The sequence below is a fragment of the Synchiropus splendidus genome, chromosome 19, assembly GCF_027744825.2.
Source record: "Synchiropus splendidus isolate RoL2022-P1 chromosome 19, RoL_Sspl_1.0, whole genome shotgun sequence".
Lineage (NCBI taxonomy): Eukaryota > Metazoa > Chordata > Actinopteri > Syngnathiformes > Callionymidae > Synchiropus > Synchiropus splendidus.
Genome location: NC_071352.1, coordinates 17,319,636 through 17,339,364, shown reverse-complemented (window position 1 = coordinate 17,339,364; position 19,729 = coordinate 17,319,636). Strand labels below are relative to the sequence as shown.

Below are 19,729 nucleotides of genomic sequence, written 5' to 3'. Positions count from 1 at the left end.
TTTGTACAACTGCACAGCTTGACTTCATGAAGTCAAACAAACAGCAACGTTGTTCATTTATAAAAGGATTTATTGGGAAAGTGCAGGAACAAGTTACAACAATCATAAGTTACAGGAAGACTACAAACATGGCTGACTGTACAGTATTGACCCGTGCATGCTCAGACTAGTCGTTAAAACAGCATCCAGCAGGTGAAGACAAGCTTCTGCAGAGTAACTCAACGCGTGGGAGTGATTAACGTGGTGCATTATATCTTAATTTAGTTGATCATTAAATTAAAGACGGAGGAACAGACTTCTGCGATGACTCAACCTTGAAGATGGGAGGAGGAATGTAAGCACTGTTCAGTGCAGTCACCAGGAGCAGGTCATGGTGACGTCAGCGCCTGGTTGGCCAGCCTCAGCCTCTCCCTCAGCTCCTCCATGTCTCGCTCAGCCCTGGCTCGGACCACGCTCAGCTCGCCGTACGTGTCCTTGTACATCTTTGCGGCGCTCCTCCGCTCCTGCCAGCAGGACAGCTGTTACTCCAGCTCGTGGTTCAGACGCAGCCCGACTCACCTTCTGAGCCGCCCGCAGGTTGTCCTTCAGCGAGGTGAGCTCCTGCTTCAGACACTGGACCTCCGACTCTTTCACTCGCAAAGTGACCTGCAGGTGGAGGCCACCTGTGACCGACTGAATCTCAGATGGTCCGGTGGACCTGGTGCTGTCACTGACCTCCATCTGGTAGACGTCGGTCCTCTGAGCGAGCGCTGGGTCCTCCTGCTTGGCGAGCGAACACAGTCGAGCGATCTCGGCGGCGAGGTGGCTGCTCAGCTCCTGACCAAAGCACGTGAGGTTTGTTCAGGGTGAGGCCGCGTTCACGTTGACTTGATTTTGGTCACCTGGTTCCTGGTCCGGAGATCCTGGTTCTCCTGCTGACACTGACACAAGGCCTTCCTCTCCGCGTCCAGCGCCTGCCCCAGGTGGCTGTTCTCCAGACACTTGAGCGAGTACTGCTGCGACAGAGCCTCCAGCTCCCTCTGACACCAGGCCAGCTCCTCGCTGCAGACACACACACAGGACCACTGTAAAACCAGAGCCAAGCAGCGACCCTGACAAGAGAAGCGTGATGAACCTGTGGCGCCGGTAGACCTGCTCCAGGTGATCGTCTCCGGTGCTGCTCTCGGACTGCTGCCTCCTCTGCACCTCCTTCTGCAGCTCCAGGCGGTGAGCGCTCTCAATCGCTTCGATGGCTGAAACACACCAGTGAACAGATCAGCCGTCACGTGGGCTTTGGTCGAGTCGTGGCTCCTCACCAGTGGCGGTCGCTGCAGTCTCCTCCTCCAGCAGCTTGTCTCTCTCCGACAGGAGGCGCTCCAACTCCTGCTGGTGTCTCCGCCGGAGCTCCTCCACCAGCTTGAGGTGAGAGTCCTCCAAGGAGGTGAGGGCAGACTCGCACGTGGCCTGAACGTGGCGCAGGTCCAAGGTCAGAGCGGACAAGTGTCACCATTATGCTGTGAGCAATCCTGGCTTGACTCACCTTCAACTTCTCCATCTCCTGATCATGCTGCTCCAGTGCCAACCTCATCTTCTCCTCCCACTGCGCGGTTAGCTGCTCCGCTGTGATGGACAGTCGCTGCTGCAGGACGTCCACCTCCCTGGTCAGCCGGAGAACCCTCTCTTCCTCGGCTGCGTTTCCCTCTGAGGCCTCCCTGTGTCCCAGCTGCGCCTCCTCCTCGGCCTCTGGCTGATCACAACCTTCTGTTTGGGAACCTGTGGTCACGCTATCACTGGACATCTGCTTCAGAGCTTCTTCTAAGTCCCGCAGTTGGTCCGAGAGCTGCTGGTTCTGCTCCTGCAGGATGTCACAACTGCAGCAGATGAAGGAGGCCAGGAGACGCTCCTTGGTCTCCTCCAGCTGCAGCTGATGCTCGGCCTGCAGCCTGCTGACACGGCAGCTGACAAGAGCTTCAGTGGCTGCCGAGTGCAGCAGAGCGGAGCACGGACGCTCCGACAGGAGAAGCAGTTGCTCAGCCATCAGCTGCAGGTCTTCATGTTTGGACACTGAGGCGGCGACTTTGTTCAAGATTGAGGTCTTCACATCTGCGACAGCTTTCACATGTGTCGTGTCTTCACCGCTCAGAAGGTCTTCTCCAGAGAGCAAGTTGTGGCCGAGCAGCATCATTCTCGCCTCAACCATCTTCTGCTCAGTGATGTCGCTGAGGAGCTTCTCACTCTCCTCCCCCACTGGGGATGTTTTCACTTCACCGAGCAGAGAACTCCACGCGTCCTCCTCCCACCTCAGCTGACGGACCACCCCACCTTCAGTAGCTCTCTCCTGCACACCCAACCCCAGCCTGTCCATCACCTCCAGTAGCTCGCCCAGAACCCTGGACCTTACTATCAAACCTTCTATCACTTTCTGTGTTCTGTCTTCTCCTGATCGACTTTCCTCCTCAGCCAACCTTCTGATCTCCGCTTCCTTCAGCTCAGCGTTCTGCTCCTGCAGCTCTCTGCGCGTCAGCTCTGACTGGCTCAACCTCCTCTCCAGCTCGGTGAGCTTCGCTTCCGTCGCCTCAAAGCACCGCAGCAGGTATCCCTCCGACTTCTGGACACTCTTCTCCGGCTGGTCACTTTCCCTCAGAAGCGCTTCTGTGTCCTTCAGACTCTCCTCCAGGGAGGCCACGAGTGCCTGAGCCTCCAGGAGCTGCTGGTCACGCAAACTCAACTCCTTCTCCAGACTCTCTAACTTCTCTGCCTCCAGGTGGTGGTGAGCTTCACCGTACCTGCCGTTCAGCTCAGCTTTCAGCCGCTCAATCTCACGGTCGGCCTCCGTCAGCTGGTTCAGCATCTCCTGGTTGCGTTGGTTGAGAGCTTCATTCTGGTCGGTGAGCAGCTCCACCTCCTGGGCAAGTCTACGAAGAACAGTCTGGTCTGGACTGTTGTCTACTTTGGACTTCTCCAGTATGAGAAGACCTTGGTCTTCCTTGTTCTGGAGGTCCAAACCTTCGGACTGCTCCTCACCACGGGACGATGCCGGCGAGGTCGGCACATCTGCTTCCGTCCAGTCGTCCAGCAACTGTCTCAGCTCCTGGAAGTTACCGTCTGTGTCCTGCAGCCAGATGCTTGGAGTCTCATGTTCCACTTTGATGTTGTCCTCCGGACTGGAGTCCGGCTCAGGACACTGTGGACAGACACACTGCTGCTGCTGCTGCTGCTGCTGCTGCTGCTGCTGCTCACAGAATCCCTGTTGACTGAGCAGAGCCTCCGCCTCAAGTCTGCGTCGCTCTGAGTCCATCAGCTGGAGCTTCAAGTCTTCAACCTGTACGCAAGGACGTTGAGGGACGAGGCACTTTCATTGAAAGAGTTCCAGACCTCACCTTGGTCCTGTAGTCGTCCAGCAGCTTCTCCAGCTCCGTGGGATGTTTAGTGCCATGAAGCGGGACGGTCCGCTCCAGCCTGAACATGGTGGTCTCCACTTGCTTCCAGTACAACTCTATCTCGCCCTCCAGATGCTTCTTAGACTTCAGAGGATCTCCAGCCACCTCCCAGGCCAGAGAGAAGCCCAGCATGGTCTCGTATCGCCTCCTCCTCTCTTCTCGACGCTTCCTTCTCTCCCGGTCGCTCAGTTCCAGTGAGAAGAGAATCTTTCCTGTCTCAGAGTCCGAGTCACCCGACTTCAGAGGCAGAAGCTCGGCCCAGTCGAAGGTTTTGTTGCGGCCCTCCCGCCGTCTTTCCAGCACACTGCGAGGCTTGGGTTCTGCTGAGGTGCCGGCCGAGCGCGAATCCTGAGTCAGATCCGGTTTGGGGAGAACCTCTGGCGTGCTGCAGGAAAGGTGGAGGGTCGGCGAACTGCAGGATCAGATAGAAGAACAGGACAAGATCTAGAGGTGGCTGAGGTGGACCTTCATACAACACAGAGCAGAAACTGTGCAGGTGGTAGGTTGTGAAGATGATCAGTCAGTTTACTGCTGACACCAAGGTCGTCTAGAAGGTCACCTAACCTGGCAACACCAGGGGCATTAGCTGGATGGACGTTCTTCATCAGGGCCTGAATCCAGTTCTTCCGTATCCCAGAAGTCATGGCCGACAGAGTGTAGACGTCTGTGGAAGTCTGATCACACAGCACCACTTCACACTTCTGTGACAGAACCTTTAAAGACCTTACGAGTCTTACGTGGATCTGGAAGCCATAGTTCCTCTGGACCTGGTACTCAGACACATTGTAACACTTGGATAAATCCAGTTCACCCTCCAAGTCAGATGCCTGATAAAAATAAAAAAATATATATTTGCACACATCAGTCCAATATAAACTAGAAGTGAATACAGTGTTAGCTGCAGGATGACGTAGGATTCAAACAAACTTCTTCCAGTCAATGCACAAACACACACACCTCTTCAGCGATGGAGTCTTTGTAGTACCTCAGTCTGTCGGTGGAAAGCACAAACCAATACTTCTTCCACTGCCAGGAAGAAAGAGCTTTCAGTGAGAGTAAAAAGAAAACAATTATTTCTGAGTGACGCCGTCGCTACCTGCCCGCTGTCGTCCAGCAGGACCATCCAGCCTTTTTTGAAGTTTAATAAATCAGGCTACGAATGAGAAAACAAAGGTGAATTTTCAACTGTTGACACTCATGTAAATGCATTGTTTCTACTTGAACACTTGTGTTCACTGATAATGTAAATGAGTTGGGTAGAGAGAAAAATATTCAATGTATTAACTAAAACACAAAATAAAAGTTTTCTCAACTGCTCCTTGATTCACTCTGGCATTGACCATGTGTCCCAGCATGTGCAGACGAGTGAGTATATATTGTTTAAAATACACAAAGAAGAATGTTTTCATATTTTTAGTTGTCTTAGCTTAAAAGAATATACTGCGTTAATTCAAAAATATATTTTTCCAATTATTTTAAAAGGGCATGTGTTCACGGCATGGTTGTGTTTTACCGTCTCCACCTGCGTCTTCACACGTATGCGTCCCTACAGTTAGACAGTACCGTCATGACCGTGTCCGACGTCCTGCGGTCCAGGGAGCGTGACCTCCTCTCAGGGGGATGTAAAGGGACGGAGAGCTGCGTGACGTCCCCACACGACTGCAGTTTCTAACAAGAGAAAAGCAAACAACTTGAAACACTTGGATGAGAGTCAAAGGTGCAGGCGTGTTTGTGGCGTTCAGTGAGAACAGCCGCATTCCATCCGGCAGAGAAAGCCTGGCAGAGATGTCAGCTGTGTGGATTATCTCGGCAGTGGATCCCCGCGGAGAGTCCAGCGAGCTTATTCTGCACAGCACCAAAGCTGCAGGAGTGGATTTATAGAATGCATCACCAGGTTTTAGAGGTCCCACAATCTGTGCTACTGCTCCCTGAAAACGGATCCACCACTGAACGTGTCTTCTCCCTTCATGTTTACTCCAGCCACTGAAAAGATTCATTCTTCCCTCTTATATAACCGCTTTTAATGGGAAAAATGACCACTTTAATCACCACAGAACATTCTCTGTCTTCTTTAACGTGGAGAAGCAGCCAAGGACACGGCGCACACAAACACGCGGGAACACAAAGCTCCCGCTGCAGTGTGAACTTCTCGTCTTTCTTCCGAACAATCGCTGACCGCTGCCTGTCCTCCAGAAGAAGCCTCTGCTCCCCTGGAGGCCGCAGGGAGGAGGGGCGGAGGGAACCTTGGCTCCGGGGGCCTGAATGAACTCCAGACCAGCTCTCTTGACCTTCTCCTTGCCAGGAAAACAAACACTCCCAAAGACACATAAATCATCCGAGGGGATGAAATGTGCTCCGGCTGCTTTCAGGCGGACAATCCTCTGGACCCGGAGTTTAATAAAAGATTAGCAGCTGACGCGCTCATCACCATCTGTGCCGCTCCCTAGTCACTATCCAACATTTTAGCGAGCCACGCTGAACACATGTCGCAATGGTATCCGCGGCTTTTACATGCCCAACGCATCCTGGATGGACTGAAAGAAGCAGTGGCATCAGTAAAGTATGAAAACCTCATGTCCATTTGAGGCTGGATTTAACTGAAAACTGAAACAGTCAGAAGACCTGGAGCAGAGCTCTTCGGCGGCGGCTCTCCCTTCTGTAGAGCTGGAGGTGTTGATCCTCGCCAGCATCAGACCAGTCTCACACAAGGTCACAGCACCTCAGTGTGAAGGTGCGATCGAGACAGATCAGGTGAGTCACTACAACACAGAAGACCATGTGACTCCGCGTTGATGATGATGAAGGTTTGACTGGGCTAGTTCAGCGTGAGATGGAAAAACCTTCCTCGATTACAACACAGACGAAAAGCCTCGCAGGCATCAGAACCGGTTCCGTACCCAAACAAAGCTCAGCAGTGAATGAGTGAGCGGTTCCTTCTTCCCCACTTGCTGACACACGAAACGGCTGGCGCAGGCCGAGACATGGCGGGGCCGACGGACTCTCCTGCCAGACTCTCCGCGCAGTGGAAGATTGGGGTGAATCATGTTCTGACACACAGAACCGAACAGCCTCCGAGGAATGTTGAGAGTCTCCAGCAGGATCAGGTCAGAGCGCCGTCGTTAAAAGTGACGTCTTCCTATGAAAACACCTGGTCCTTTGAGTCATGTTGGAACCAGTTGGCTGAGCCGGAGCAGTCGGCCTGGACGGAGCTCCCACTCTTATGTAAGACAGCTCCCACAGTAGCTACCACACCACACGCCATTACAGGCCGGACTTCAGGTGCTCTAACAGCCGCTCTACTCCTCGTCTCCAGTGGGCGACTACAATTCATCCGCCAATTCATGAAAGCACCTGTCAAGTAGTTTCGAAAATTATTTTTATGCCAATACTTTCATTTTATTTACACTTTACTTCGAGCTTCTGCTGCTGGTTGGACTTTTCGATGACAAATAAATATCTTTTCATGCCATTTCACAAGGTTCTGGTTTGTTTACATGTGAGTAGATTAAAAATGGTTGTTGATCACAAGTGAAAGCAAGAGTCATGAATCAGTTGAGTCTATTAGTCCTGGGACAGGCGGGCCCCCGAGCCCCTGCACTAACTCACTGGATGCCAGACCTCCTCCTATGGGAATAATATTAAATTACAAAATAAATATATTAATTAAGCTATATTATTAAATAGAATTTATAATGGGTTGTTAAATAATAAAAGGATTGAGTTCAACAGATGCAGAGAATAAGGGAATGGCATCTGATATGAGGAACCTTTTGGAGACCATCTGTGGCGTCGTAAACCAATTAATCAGGTGGAGAACGGATGAGTTGACAGAAGCAAGATACCAAAGAAGGACGTATTGGGTCATCTGCTCCGCCATTGTCGCCAATAAAGGACAGATGTATAAACATCCCAAAGGGATTTCCAGACGTGGTGGAGGCGACACAAGATTTGGAATGCGACTCCAGTGGCCTGGACCATAAGGAGACCTGGACCAATCGGTGGAGACTGCACCCCAAGATTGAAGACTGCAGACTGAAAACATATAAAAAGGGTCAGGGCCAGATAGTCTTTGTCACTCTACACCACTGGAGCTAAGGCTAAGTCAGGCGTAGTTGTGGACCCAGAGCTCTGTTAGGGTAATTAGACTCCTCTGTCAGGGAATAAATTCTTTTGGATTTTAAGTTGTGGGTTTTCAGTAGTCATTCTCACGAGTAAACGAACACGCGGAAGATACATTAAAGGTGTAGATTCCTACAATTTGGTGACCCCGACGTGATCGTGAGGTGGCTGGATAACAGGACAGAGGAGTCGGACTTGATTTCTGTTGGACGATTGGTCTCCACGGTGCACCGGACTAAAGGTGAGCAGAAACCTGTTTGAGATATCACGAATTCTGCATATTGGATAAGAACTATTTTGGAGACTGGTTGGAAGACAGTGTTTGGTCCATAGTCATTTTGGTTAAAGACAAGTGTGTGGGGTTTGGTTCTTTTTATTTGTGAACGCAAATCAGCCAGAGAGCGGGGTTTGGTTCATTTTTTATTTGTGAATGCAAATCAGCCAGAGAGCGGGGTTTGGTTCATTTTTTATTTGTGAATGCAAATCAGCGAAAAAGCGGGGTTTGGTTCATTTTGCATATGAATGCAAAGCAGCCATAGAGCGGGCTTTGGTTCATTTTGCATGAACGCGAGTCAGTTTGGAACTGGACTCGGTTCTGTCCCGCCGTAGACTGGCTTGAGATCGGACGCGATCTCATTTTGCAATGTTGCTGTACACATAGGGGATTTTTGGGACCCCCTGAAACAGCGTAGAGTTTTATGCCTGGTCGGATACCAGGAGAGAGTTTTATACTTGATCAGATATCAAGACAGAGTTTTATGCCTGGTCGGATACCAGGAGAATAGAGTTTTATACTTGATCGGATATCAAGACAGAGTTTTATGCCTGGTCGGATACCAGGAGAGAGTTTTATACTTGATCGGATATCAAGACAGAGTTTTATGCCTGGTCGGATACCAGGAGAATAGAGTTTTATACTTGATCGGATATCAAGACAGAGTTTTATGCCTGGTCGGATACCAGGAGAATAGAGTTTTATACTTGATCGGATATCAAGACAGAGTTTTATGCCTGGTCGGATACCAGGAGAATAGAGTTTTATACTTGATCGGATATCAAGACAGAGTTTTATGCCTGGTCGGATACCAGGAGAATAGAGTTTTATACTTGATCAGATATCAAGACAATAGAGTTTTATCTGGGTCTGATCCCCAGTATATAGTTTTTTATTTTTGACTTTTATTTTGATGGTCTGCGATAGTGAGGTCAGGAACTTATTTTAAGATTTAAAAAAAAAAAAAAAAAAAAAAAAAAAAAAAGAGAGAGAGAGGAAAAGGTAAATGTGCGTATTTTACACGGATGTAATAAGTAGAATCACGAGAGAAAAAGATGGATGACTTGTATGCAGAGATAGAGACACAAGTTTTGGCTGGGGTGGATAAGGAGAGAAAAGAAAAACATAGAAATAGATTAAATAAAGAGTGGGTGGTGTTAGGGAAGGAGAAGGAATTTCTGAGGCAGAAATGTATTATGAAACATTTATCTGAGAATTTGCAGCAGAAGGAAAGAAGAGTTGTGAATAAAGGAAAGAAGTTGAAAGATGAGGTGAAAACAGTTACATGGTTGAAAACGAGGGAGCTGAGGGAGTTGAGAGAAGAGAATGAGGAGCCCAGAATGCTGTTTGTGACATGATGGTAGTGGCTTCAGTGTTAGGGGAGGAAGCAGCCCCACCCCCCGTGACGGAGTCCACAACAGGTCACAGACAGGAGCGTGCAGACGAGCTATTCAACTATCCAATGATGATCAACAATCAGGGAGTATTGCAGTATCATGAGTGGGAGATGCAAGATCTGACCCTGGTAACTAATAAATTGCCAAGTTTGACTGCAGGTGGTGAAGAGTGGATTGGAGCATTAAAGACACATATGGACAGCATTTTACTTGCAGTTGGCGATGTGGTGAGAATCACCCGTGCATGTTGCAGTTCAGTATAACAATCTGACCAAATTCTTCACATGACCGGACTTGATTCTGTAGAGTTAACTTCTCCTTCTGGAGGTTTTGCTTCTTATTTTTTACAGTGATCAGAGATTTGTTCCCTAGAGTGCCCCGACAGTTCCGACTCTGCCAGGCCACACGCCAGCCACGGACCCCAGCTCTCACTATAACAAGTGCCTGACTCTGTGGACTGATAAAACTGGTGCACATCCGTCCACAAATGATGAAGCAGAGGTGGTTTTTGGAATTGTAATCATGAAAAGAAGTTAAATCAGAATTGGGTATAAACCTGGATTTGATGGATGCTGAGCCTAAATATTTTAAAAGACACATTATTCATCATCTTAAACTTTTTGCAGATCGTCATGCTGAATCTGAAAAAATGGCAAGGGCAAGCAGGACCAGCTTTTGAAGCTGTGACTCGCATCAGTCCGTTGCAATGCCATGATTCATAAACAAAGAGGGGAAGGATAAAGTCAAAGGGGAGAAACAGATGTGGATGGTTCAGGGAACCGGTCAATCGAGAGGCAGAGCCAGGGATCGTGGGAGGGGTGACCCTGGAGGCGGTAGGGGAAGCATCACTCAACCCGCCTACCAGCAACAACCTCAAGTGTGTCATCGCTGCGGAGATCCAACCCACTGGGTGAGAGACTGTCCACACCCTCCTGTGTTACAACAAAGTTTTGGAGGAGTGGCAATGAGAGGCGCCAGACCCGGACCTAGGGGAGGGGGAGCCCCCAGAGGTCGAGGTGGTCGAGGACCAGCGCCCTGGAATCAACAACTTTATCTACCGCAGCAGCAGAGTTCAGCCTCTGTCAAAGTGGAGGGACAGACTGTCAACATGTTAATGGACACTGGAACCACACTGTCCATCATCAAGCCTTTGAATCCCACCAAAGAGACACTTTGGAAATCATATGATGCTGATGGGACTCAGATGAACTGCAGCCTCAATGACTCAAGAGCAAGAAGGGGAAGGTGGTGTGTACTCGACCTTCCTGCTGTGGAAGCCCTGGAACGATTCAGTGGCCTCATTAAGACCTCCGATTGACCCCCTCCACCTCACTCTGTTTTATGGCCAAAATCAAGATTTGATCTACCAAGAAGCATTTGAATCAGTTAAAGGGGGAAGAATGGCAACTCTCAAGTACCTGCATTTATGTAGGGAAACAGGGAGTAGCTGTACCTACCAAACTGACGTCTTCACAAGGTGAGTGGTATATGATGTCCGAAACATCTAATCCACACATCTTTCTTGAACCAGTTCACGGGCATGTGCTCAGAGAGCTGGGACCCATGGTGAAGCAGTGTGAGGCAGCGGAAGACTGACAGAGTGGGCAAGTACCAAACGTGCCGTTTTCACCTTCGCTAAACACTTTTTGTATCCAGGATAAAACAGGAGATTCAGATGTTCTGGCCACACTAACTAGGTTTCACGGACGAGAGCGCTCTGATCATGAATTATCAGCAGAGATGCTGGACACCCTGCCTGATTCGCTGTGGTCACAAGGACCAGCGGACGTGGGCCACTGTGTCGATTGTGAACCGGTAACGTTTGAAATCACACCTGGCGCGTTTGTTAATGTTCCACAATATTCACGTAAACAGGAGGCGGCTGAGGGGATCGCCAACACTCTGGATGGATGATGGGAGTCAGGAGTGTTGGAGGTTTTCTCATCGGCGTGGAACACACTTATTTTACCGGTAAAGAAAGCAGACTGCGTTAATTATCGTATGGCACATGACCTCAGAGAAACTAATAAGGTAACATTAACATCCTGCGTTCCAGTGTCTGACTCGCACAGATGTTTGAATGTGTTAAGTCCAAAACTTCAGTGGTTTATAGTGAGCGATTTGGCAAATGCGTTTTTCTGTATCTTATTAACTCCAGAATGTAGAAAGTTCTTTGCGCTCATGTATCACATGAGTCCCACAAGGGTGGAAATTGAGCCGTGGGATTTTCAGCCAATATTTGTGTGACATGCTCTCCACTGTTTCATAACCTACAGGTGCTCTCTTGGTATAGTATCTCGACGATCTGTACATTGCGACAGAATCGTTCTGGTATTTGTTTGGAGGCTACCAAGATGATTTTGCTCAGATGTGTTAGTGTCTGATGATGTTGTAAATGGTGTACTCAACCAAAAGAAAGGTGATGATATATTTGGATTCTGTATATGTTGTGAGTTGTTGATTTGGCATCTTGTAGGCGTAATGGTTTTGTAACAGTGACTGGGGATCCAGTTGCATATGGGGATCTCATTCATAGGTTGGACACAAGGCTGTCAACGCTGTGCGGTGGTGGTAGTTAAATGCCCAGGACACATGAAGGTGAACACATAGGTTGCCAGGGGTAACCAGGCGGCAGATGCAGCGGCAAGCAGGCTGCAGCCTGTCAGGTTTCTCCTCAACGAGGTAAGCAAGTTGAGGACTTGTTACCTGAAATCACTTTACAAGTTATGCAGCAGCTACAGGCGAATGCGCTGGACAGTGAGAAGCAAGACTGGAGTGCCACTGGGGCGTGATGGAACACTGATCAGGAGGCTGTGGTTCAGCCCAGGGAAGGGACCAAGAAGAGTGGTCCTTCTTGATGATTTGTCAGAGTTTCAGCATTGGTCCAACGAAGAGGGTGATGCATCCGACGGAGTCAGGGAGGACTCCGGGTGAAGTGGTGGTCATGGACTACACAGACATGATCACACCGGTGTAGATAAAGAGGTATATGTTGGTGATGGTGGAGACTTTTTCAGGACGGCCTGAGGTGTATCTGTGTGCAAGGGAGGATTTGTTGTCTGTCATCAAAGCATTGGTTAATCATTCTATTCTAACCCATGGGTTTCCCAGACTAATTAGACCTGATATAGGCTCCCACTTTACAGCATTCTATCAAGTAGCTATGGTGGAGCAAATGCTGGGACTTAAACATAAACCTGGTTCAGTATATCATCCACAACAGTGTTTGGCCAAGACATGTGCACAAACAGGGCTGAATTAGCTACAAGCCCTGCCTATAGTTCTTTTGGCAATCAGACAGTCCATTAACCGCCGGACAGGGTTCACACCTTTTGAACTTCTGACTGGTCGTCTGATGCTCGGTCCAGCCTCGGTGTTGCTCCAGCCGGAAGTGGACCCACCAGCCGGCTATAAGCCCTACTGGGAGCAACTTTCTTCATGTTTTTGTGCGCAGGATGATGCGACTTTTGCAGCCGAACCAGACGGACCCCCGCCAGCTTCATCCATTTATCTTCATGTGTTGCAGAGAAAGTGGTCCGAACTACTTTGGACTGGATCTTTTGAAGTCATGGTTCAAGCTAAATGTATTGTCACTAGTTTTTGTTTTCTTTGCTCATTTCATATTTTGCAGGAAAATATAAAAAGGGGGACAATAAGATGATGGTGAAGGACGGCTGGTGACTTTTGGGGATCTGGTGATCTCCTTGGGAGTAATGTCATGGCTGTGCAGGCTAACAATAGGGGACAAGGAACCCAACCTGGGCATTTAAGGAGGACGATGGCAAAGGAGTCTATGTGATGCTATGTGTTCCTGGAGACGATGAGACACATCTGGAGGAAGACAAGCTGTATCCTTGGTCTGAAATGTTTTGAAACATTTACTCTTATATCTGATTTTGATTTGCTTACATATACATGTATATCTGCATTTATTTTATTTTTACTTTGTTAGATTCTGGGGAGAAAGTTGCATAATACTTTGGATGTTTTGTTGATCTCTTTTAGGAAGAGATCAAAAGGGGGATTATGGGAATAATATTAAATTACAAAATAAATATATTAATTAAGCTATATTATTAAATAGAATTTATAATGGGTTGTTAAATAATAAAAGGATTGAGTTCAACAGATGCAGAGAATAAGGGAATGGCATCTGATATGAGGAACCTTTTGGAGACCATCTGTGGCGTCGTAAACCAATTAATCAGGTGGAGAACGGATGAGTTGACAGAAGCAAGATACCAAAGAAGGACGTATTGGGTCATCTGCTCCGCCATTGTCGCCAATAAAGGACAGATGTATAAACATCCCAAAGGGATTTCCAGACGTGGTGGAGGCGACACAAGATTTGGAATGCGACTCCAGTGGCCTGGACCATAAGGAGACCTGGACCAATCGGTGGAGACTGCACCCCAAGATTGAAGACTGCAGACTGAAAACATATAAAAAGGGTCAGGGCCAGATAGTCTTTGTCACTCTACACCACTGGAGCTAAGGCTAAGTCAGGCGTAGTTGTGGACCCAGAGCTCTGTTAGGGTAATTAGACTCCTCTGTCAGGGAATAAATTCTTTTGGATTTTAAGTTGTGGGTTTTCAGTAGTCATTCTCACGAGTAAACGAACACGCGGAAGATACATTAAAGGTGTAGATTCCTACACTCCACAGGCTCAACAGAATGCATGTTACCTCTCGAGGGGCAGCTCGGGCCTCGCTGCGACCAGCCCTGGACACGGCCGCCGTCTCCTCAGGCGCTGCACACCGCCGCCTCTCTGCTGGCTCGTCCACTCTGAAAACCACCGGCAGCTAATTAACAAGCAGCAGACATTCGGGGCAGGCTGGGCGCGGGATTGTTGCAGCTGAAAGAGCCGCCACATTCCTCTCGCTGAAGCGGCAGCACATCTGAACCGCACTGCGCTGCTGAGTGAGCGCTGTGACCCAAACATGCTGCAGGTTCACGTCTCAATCCCTCCCAAACTGGCTCAGCTCTCCTACGTACTGGAGATGCTTTGGAAGTGAGTTGGTGAGACCTTCTCGACCAAGAAGGTCACGTGACCGTCTTTCAAAATGGCTCAGGCACTGTGTTCACCTTGTTTGGAGGCTCCTCAGCACTAACAGGAATCTGCTGATTTCATGCAAAACTTGAGCAAAACAAGAACCATCTGAAGACCTGACTCACACGAAGCATCAACCTTCTGCGTCACGTGCGGCTCCGTCATTTTAAAAATAAAGCTCTAATGATCTTGTGCAGATTTGTGCGAGTCCTCTTGCTGAGCTGCAGCTTTTTTTTTCTTGCGTCTTGTGGTGGGCTGCAGACGACTGGCTGAAGTTTGTCAGCCGGCGTCCCGAGGAACAATGCTGCGGTTATCTAATTACAACAGCATTGAGGAATTCAGGGAGCGGATTTTTTTTATTACCCAAAAAGGCAAGAAGTAAGACGCGTTGGGCGTCACGTGACCCGGCGAGGGCGGGAGCTAAATGAAGAACCAAAGCTTTGGTCGGCTGGCGGAGATGAAGACGCAGTGGAGAGGAAGTGAGAGAGCATTGTGTCCATCACGTCCAGCGCTCAGGTCATGGAGAGGGTCAATTCAGGTCTATCTGGCAGCGACTCATCATTTGAACACAATCAAAACACACTTCTCACCTTCTGCTGCCGTCCTGGACCTTGTCGGGCTCCGCTGATGTTCCACTGGTTATTGAGTCCAAGGACTCGCCGGAGCTCAGGTGAGGACATGTGACACCTGGATGGGTGAGGAGGACATGATGATCCACGGTGGACCCCCCTGTAGCTGGGACAGCGCCGCGAGTCCGGTTTAACAATGAATGATGTCAGCCTCATCTTTCTACAGCCAGGATCGACTCAGACATGATCTTAGAGTTCGGTTCCCACAACTGTGAGGTCAACTACTTCATCACCTTCGCGCCTGGAGAGCCGCTGGCTTTTCTGCTTCTCACTGACACTTTTCAGGCGAGAACAATTAGATCAGTGACTCTAAACATCACTGGTCTCCGAGGCCACGGGACGACCCAAACTGTACTCACTTCCTGGCAGCTGGTAAGAGTTAGCCTCACACTTGACCCCCCCCCCCGCTCTCCGCCTGGACTCCAGAGGGAAGTCTGCGCTGCTTCCCATGCTAAATTAAGACACTTGAAGCCCATTCACACATGCACCGTAGGTCCCACCAGATTCCTCAGGGGAGCCGTGCGAGCACTTGTTGGACCATACAGGAAATGATTTGGTCCGTTCTCATTTGATATTCGAGGCCATCGACCCAGAGGAGACTACGTTTTCAGAGAATGCGGGGCTCGCGGCTCACGATTTTCGCTGCTTGTAAACCAGCAAAATTACAGTTCAAGACAAACAACCCAGTCACAGGCAGCTGGACTGCACAGATGCCTGATCTGTATTATAAACATGAGAACCTTCACGCGATGTCCGGCAAAAGGAAATCAAAGAGAAAAACATGACTTAACATGACAAATCGATTCTATTGTCGCAGCCACGTTTAAATTTGTTTTGCTGAGTCATCAGTTTTCAGAACAGACTGATTCTGAACAAAAAAAAATCTGTTGCAGCTACAAAGGATTGGATGCGTCACAGGTCGGATGCGGCCCACAGGCCTCGGGTTTGGCACAGAATTCCAGAAGGATCCAGAAGAGTTCTGGCAGACGACTGACCCACTGAGGCAGGGAAGTGGTTCAGAGGGAACCACTGGCCATATGAGGACCTGTTTAAGAGCGTGTTTATGGGCCATGTCTGAAGATTCACGACGCCTGAAGACACCAGTTCTCCTGGACGTCTCGCTGCGTGTTTACATGTTTTGGATGGTGTGGACGCAGACCCTCCACTGAACATCTGCAGGATGTCGGGACAGTGTGAGGGGACAGGAAACGGCTGATGAAAGTGTGTTTTGGTTGTCTGGCTGGTGTGTGTGTGTGTGTGTGTGTGAGTGCGTGTGTTTGCTGCACCTGCAGGGGTCTGCTCTGGGCCCATGGGGTCCGGGTCTGCTCCGGTCCAGATGGGGCTCTCCTGCACCCCCCTGCTCGCCTGCTCTTCCTGCCATGGCTCTGCTGCTCTCTCCATCGACGGACAGCTGGGATCGGTGGCGGCCATCTTTGCTGGACTGGGCTCCTGCGAGTGGTGAAACGACTGCCGTTGTCATAGCAACCGATGCTAGAGCCAGTGATTTCATGAGTTCACAGCTCCAGGACGTCCCAGCGGCTGGAGCTTCTAAAGACTTTTTGTGTTTTGTTTCTCTGGTCAGGCTCCCTCACCTGAGTCCCCACTGGCTCCACCTTCCGTTTCTTCTTCACGCTCTGCTTGTTGGTGCGCAGGTAAACAGAGAGCTGTTCACTCCACCTGCAGCAAAGAGAGTTAAGAACTGAAGAAGACGGAACTGAAAGAGTGAAAAGCAGAGGGAACATGAAGAAGGGCCACTGTGAGCTACAGACCAGGACTTCACACTGACCCATTGATAATCTCTTTACTCTCCCCACGGATGAAGATTTCCTGCTCTGGGGTGACGAGGCAGAGGGCGTTCCTCTGGCCCGTCCGCGGTTCCGCGTCCGTGATGTCGGTGCACACATTCATGTTGAGGGTTCCCTGCGGCAGTGTGCTGGGCTGAGATTTGACGGGGAGAGGGGGAAGTGTGCATTAATGCCCAGGCTTAGCCCAAATCATCTGCCGCGGCCGGCAACATCTGGCCTGAAGCGGCGGGATACGAGGCTCACCAGCTCGTCCAGAGCGAAGCTGAGGCTGCCATGCTCGTACAGGATGAAGAAGCGACGCTGCCACTTCTGCCAGACGGAGAAACAACCTCATCATCTTGCCACCACCGTAAGCAGTGTGCACTCATACCCTGGAGCGCTGCATGGGGTTGCTGAAGTCAGTGCCCTCCGGAGCCAGACACAGCCAGCCGCCGTAGACGGGTTTGGCCTGTCGGTGAAGAGGAAACCTTTCATGAGCAAACCCTCCACAACAACTCACTCTCTGCCACTGTGTTTCTTTGGGCAAAAAAAGTAGGTCGAACACAACATGGAGCGCTTTTATCAAGCAGTAATAATAGCACTAACAAAGATCAAGAGTATTTATAGAAGGGGAGCAGAGAGAGGGACAGCCTGGGGCCAGAGGGAGTCAAAGTCAAGCCACAGGAAGAATAGACCGTGAAGAAAAGCAGCTTCCATCGATGATAAAAGAGTCAATAAACTAAAATGAGTCATGTTTATCTGTATTCAATCGGATTCTCTCTGAAGCTTAAATTGCCTTTTTTTTAACTCATAATTTGTCCAATGGATTGTTGACATCGGCTCCTGAAAACCTCTGCAGGATGGACAGCATTAACGTCCTCATACATGCAGGCTGAGAGACATTTTCCAGCTGCTGAGCTGCAACACGTCCACAGCGACGGAGGTCAGGGGCTCAGTGAGGAACCTTGTGCCATTTGTCAAACCCCTTTAGAGAGAACTTTCCACTCACGGTGAGAGAAGGAACAAATATTTATCCCATTTGTTTGTCCACTCGACATCACCTTCAGCGAAACCCAAGTGAAGGACGTCATCACAGAAGACAGGGCACTTGTGAGTGCGACCGTGACAAATGATGGATCTGAATCAAGGGTCCACATTCCTCAAAACAGTTTCTGGCTGGCGAGGGATAAACGCATGTGAGCGACAGGTTGTGCAAGAGCCTTCAAATTACAGGGCACAGAGAAAACAGGCAGCAGGACGAGGAATAATAACACCTCCGAACAATGTGAGGCATGTGGGACGCCGGCGTGATCCTCCCCTGACATCACCTTCGTGACACGTTCCAGTGCAGCCATGATGGACGAGCTCAGGAGGAAATGGAAAAGCTCAAGCTCCATGTGTGTTCTTGCAGCACGTGCATGTGTAGAACAGAAATCGAGTCTGATCTGGCTGAAAAGAGCCCAACAACAAACTGCTCTCAAGCAACATCCATACTCATGGTTGCTCACAATATTGTGTGTTTTAAACTGAACTTAAATAAACTCTACATCTAATTATTTAGAAACAACAATATCAATTTGAAGCTCTCACAGGCCACCAAAAATGACTTGGTGGGCTGGGTTTGGCCCCCTGGCCTTGCCATTCACCCCTGTGTCTTGGACACAGCTAGAAATGTAACGCAATATTTGCAGTATCGAAACGCCTTTTTTTAACATGGACAACAAGCAAAAACATTATGAAATGTATAGTATTGTCTCTAAAATACTTTCAGTCCCATCTGAAATGCTTCTGGACGAATTAAATACATTTTCTGAAAACGTTTTGATTCCGAGATTGAAAAAAAAAAAGGGTTTTCATCAGTTTCATTGTAAATAGCAGTCGAGATGTCTTCTCAAGTGTATTTCTACCACTTCTTTGACTCGGCAAATAGAGAAGAGTTCATGTTTTATGAGGAAAGTGCCCAGACACTTGGAAGCGAGTCAACAAAAAGGAGCTAACCACTCGTGCTAGTGAGGAGCCACCGCTCGCCGGACACTTCACTGGTCAGGACAAACTGCGCCGAAGACAGAGGCGACCTACCTGCTCCATGTCGCGGTCGCCGAGCGAATGCAGCTCCCGGGACTTGAAGCAGTTCTGACATTTGCTCTTGTTGAAAACGTTCGCCTGGAACTTGCTGCAGGGAGCCGCGCTCTTCTCCGCGGACATGGCGAGGCTCGCTCGGCGGCTCTGGCCTCGGCTCTGCTCCCACCCAGTCCGTCTCTGGGCCCGGCTCCGGTCGCTTCTCTCGGCTCCGGATGAAGCCGCTCCGCTGCTCATCTGTCAAACCGCCTCTGTTGACGCTCGTCGTCATGGTCAACGCCTGTGGCGTCCCACACTTCCGGTAACAGCGCAGAGAATAAAAGCGTATACGGAAGTAGAGTGTCAGGCGTTCTCTACTTCAAAAGGGAGACGGATATTAGGCGGAAAATAAATACCACTATATGAAACGCAGCGTTTATGAAAACGACATGAATCAGACCACAACATATATTGCTTCAATAAATGACTTCGGCGGAACACTCATTCTAAATACATTGTTGACTGACAGCGTGTTTGTAAAAAAAAATACATTTTGTACCGAATCATAAAACATATTTTCAGAGGCATGTAATGAAAAATATCTTTCTACATGTGGATTTACCGTCACCACCGTTGCTGTATTTGGACAGTGACTTCTGTTTCAGAGGTTCTCCTCTCTTGAAAGCGCAGTGCCCAAGTGCTCTTGATTTCAACAAGTACTGCTGCTGTACTATAGTCGGCGAATCAATGTTTACACGATCGTTTTCTCACGTATAGCAGCAACACTGGAGCTTCTCAATGAACTCCGACCGTTGGAGTTCATCGAAGCGTCTCTGACCACGGGGTGGCGACAAACCCCAACGAGAGAGAGTCGACAGAACAAGTGACGAGGAAACTTGATTTGAAATGCTGAATGTTTTTTGAAAATCTGAAAACCAAAGTGTGGTTCTGACAGTAGTTTGATCGGTCAGCGTCCAGACCAGATGCTGTCACATGCAT

At 49.2% G+C, this 19,729-nt stretch overlaps 1 protein-coding gene across 1 annotated transcript; it reads right to left on the bottom strand.

Moving 5' to 3' along the window:
• Nucleotides 1-66: 66 nt before the first annotated feature.
• Nucleotides 67-19,035, bottom strand: LOC128750621 (myosin phosphatase Rho-interacting protein-like). The gene is made up of 21 exons (XM_053850943.1): nucleotides 18,752-19,035; nucleotides 17,064-17,141; nucleotides 16,937-17,002; nucleotides 16,675-16,826; nucleotides 16,481-16,565; nucleotides 16,175-16,337; nucleotides 14,850-14,946; nucleotides 13,895-13,994; nucleotides 4,983-5,087; nucleotides 4,516-4,572; nucleotides 4,377-4,445; nucleotides 4,157-4,246; nucleotides 3,984-4,093; nucleotides 3,360-3,831; nucleotides 1,520-3,301; nucleotides 1,296-1,443; nucleotides 1,115-1,232; nucleotides 882-1,041; nucleotides 715-816; nucleotides 559-645; nucleotides 67-503 (listed from the first exon to the last, which is right to left on the bottom strand). The coding sequence occupies exons 1-21, from the start codon at nucleotides 18,986-18,988 to the stop codon at nucleotides 369-371; spliced, it is 4,413 nt and encodes a 1,470-aa protein (XP_053706918.1). The 5' UTR covers nucleotides 18,989-19,035; the 3' UTR covers nucleotides 67-368.
• Nucleotides 19,036-19,729: the final 694 nt, after the last annotated feature.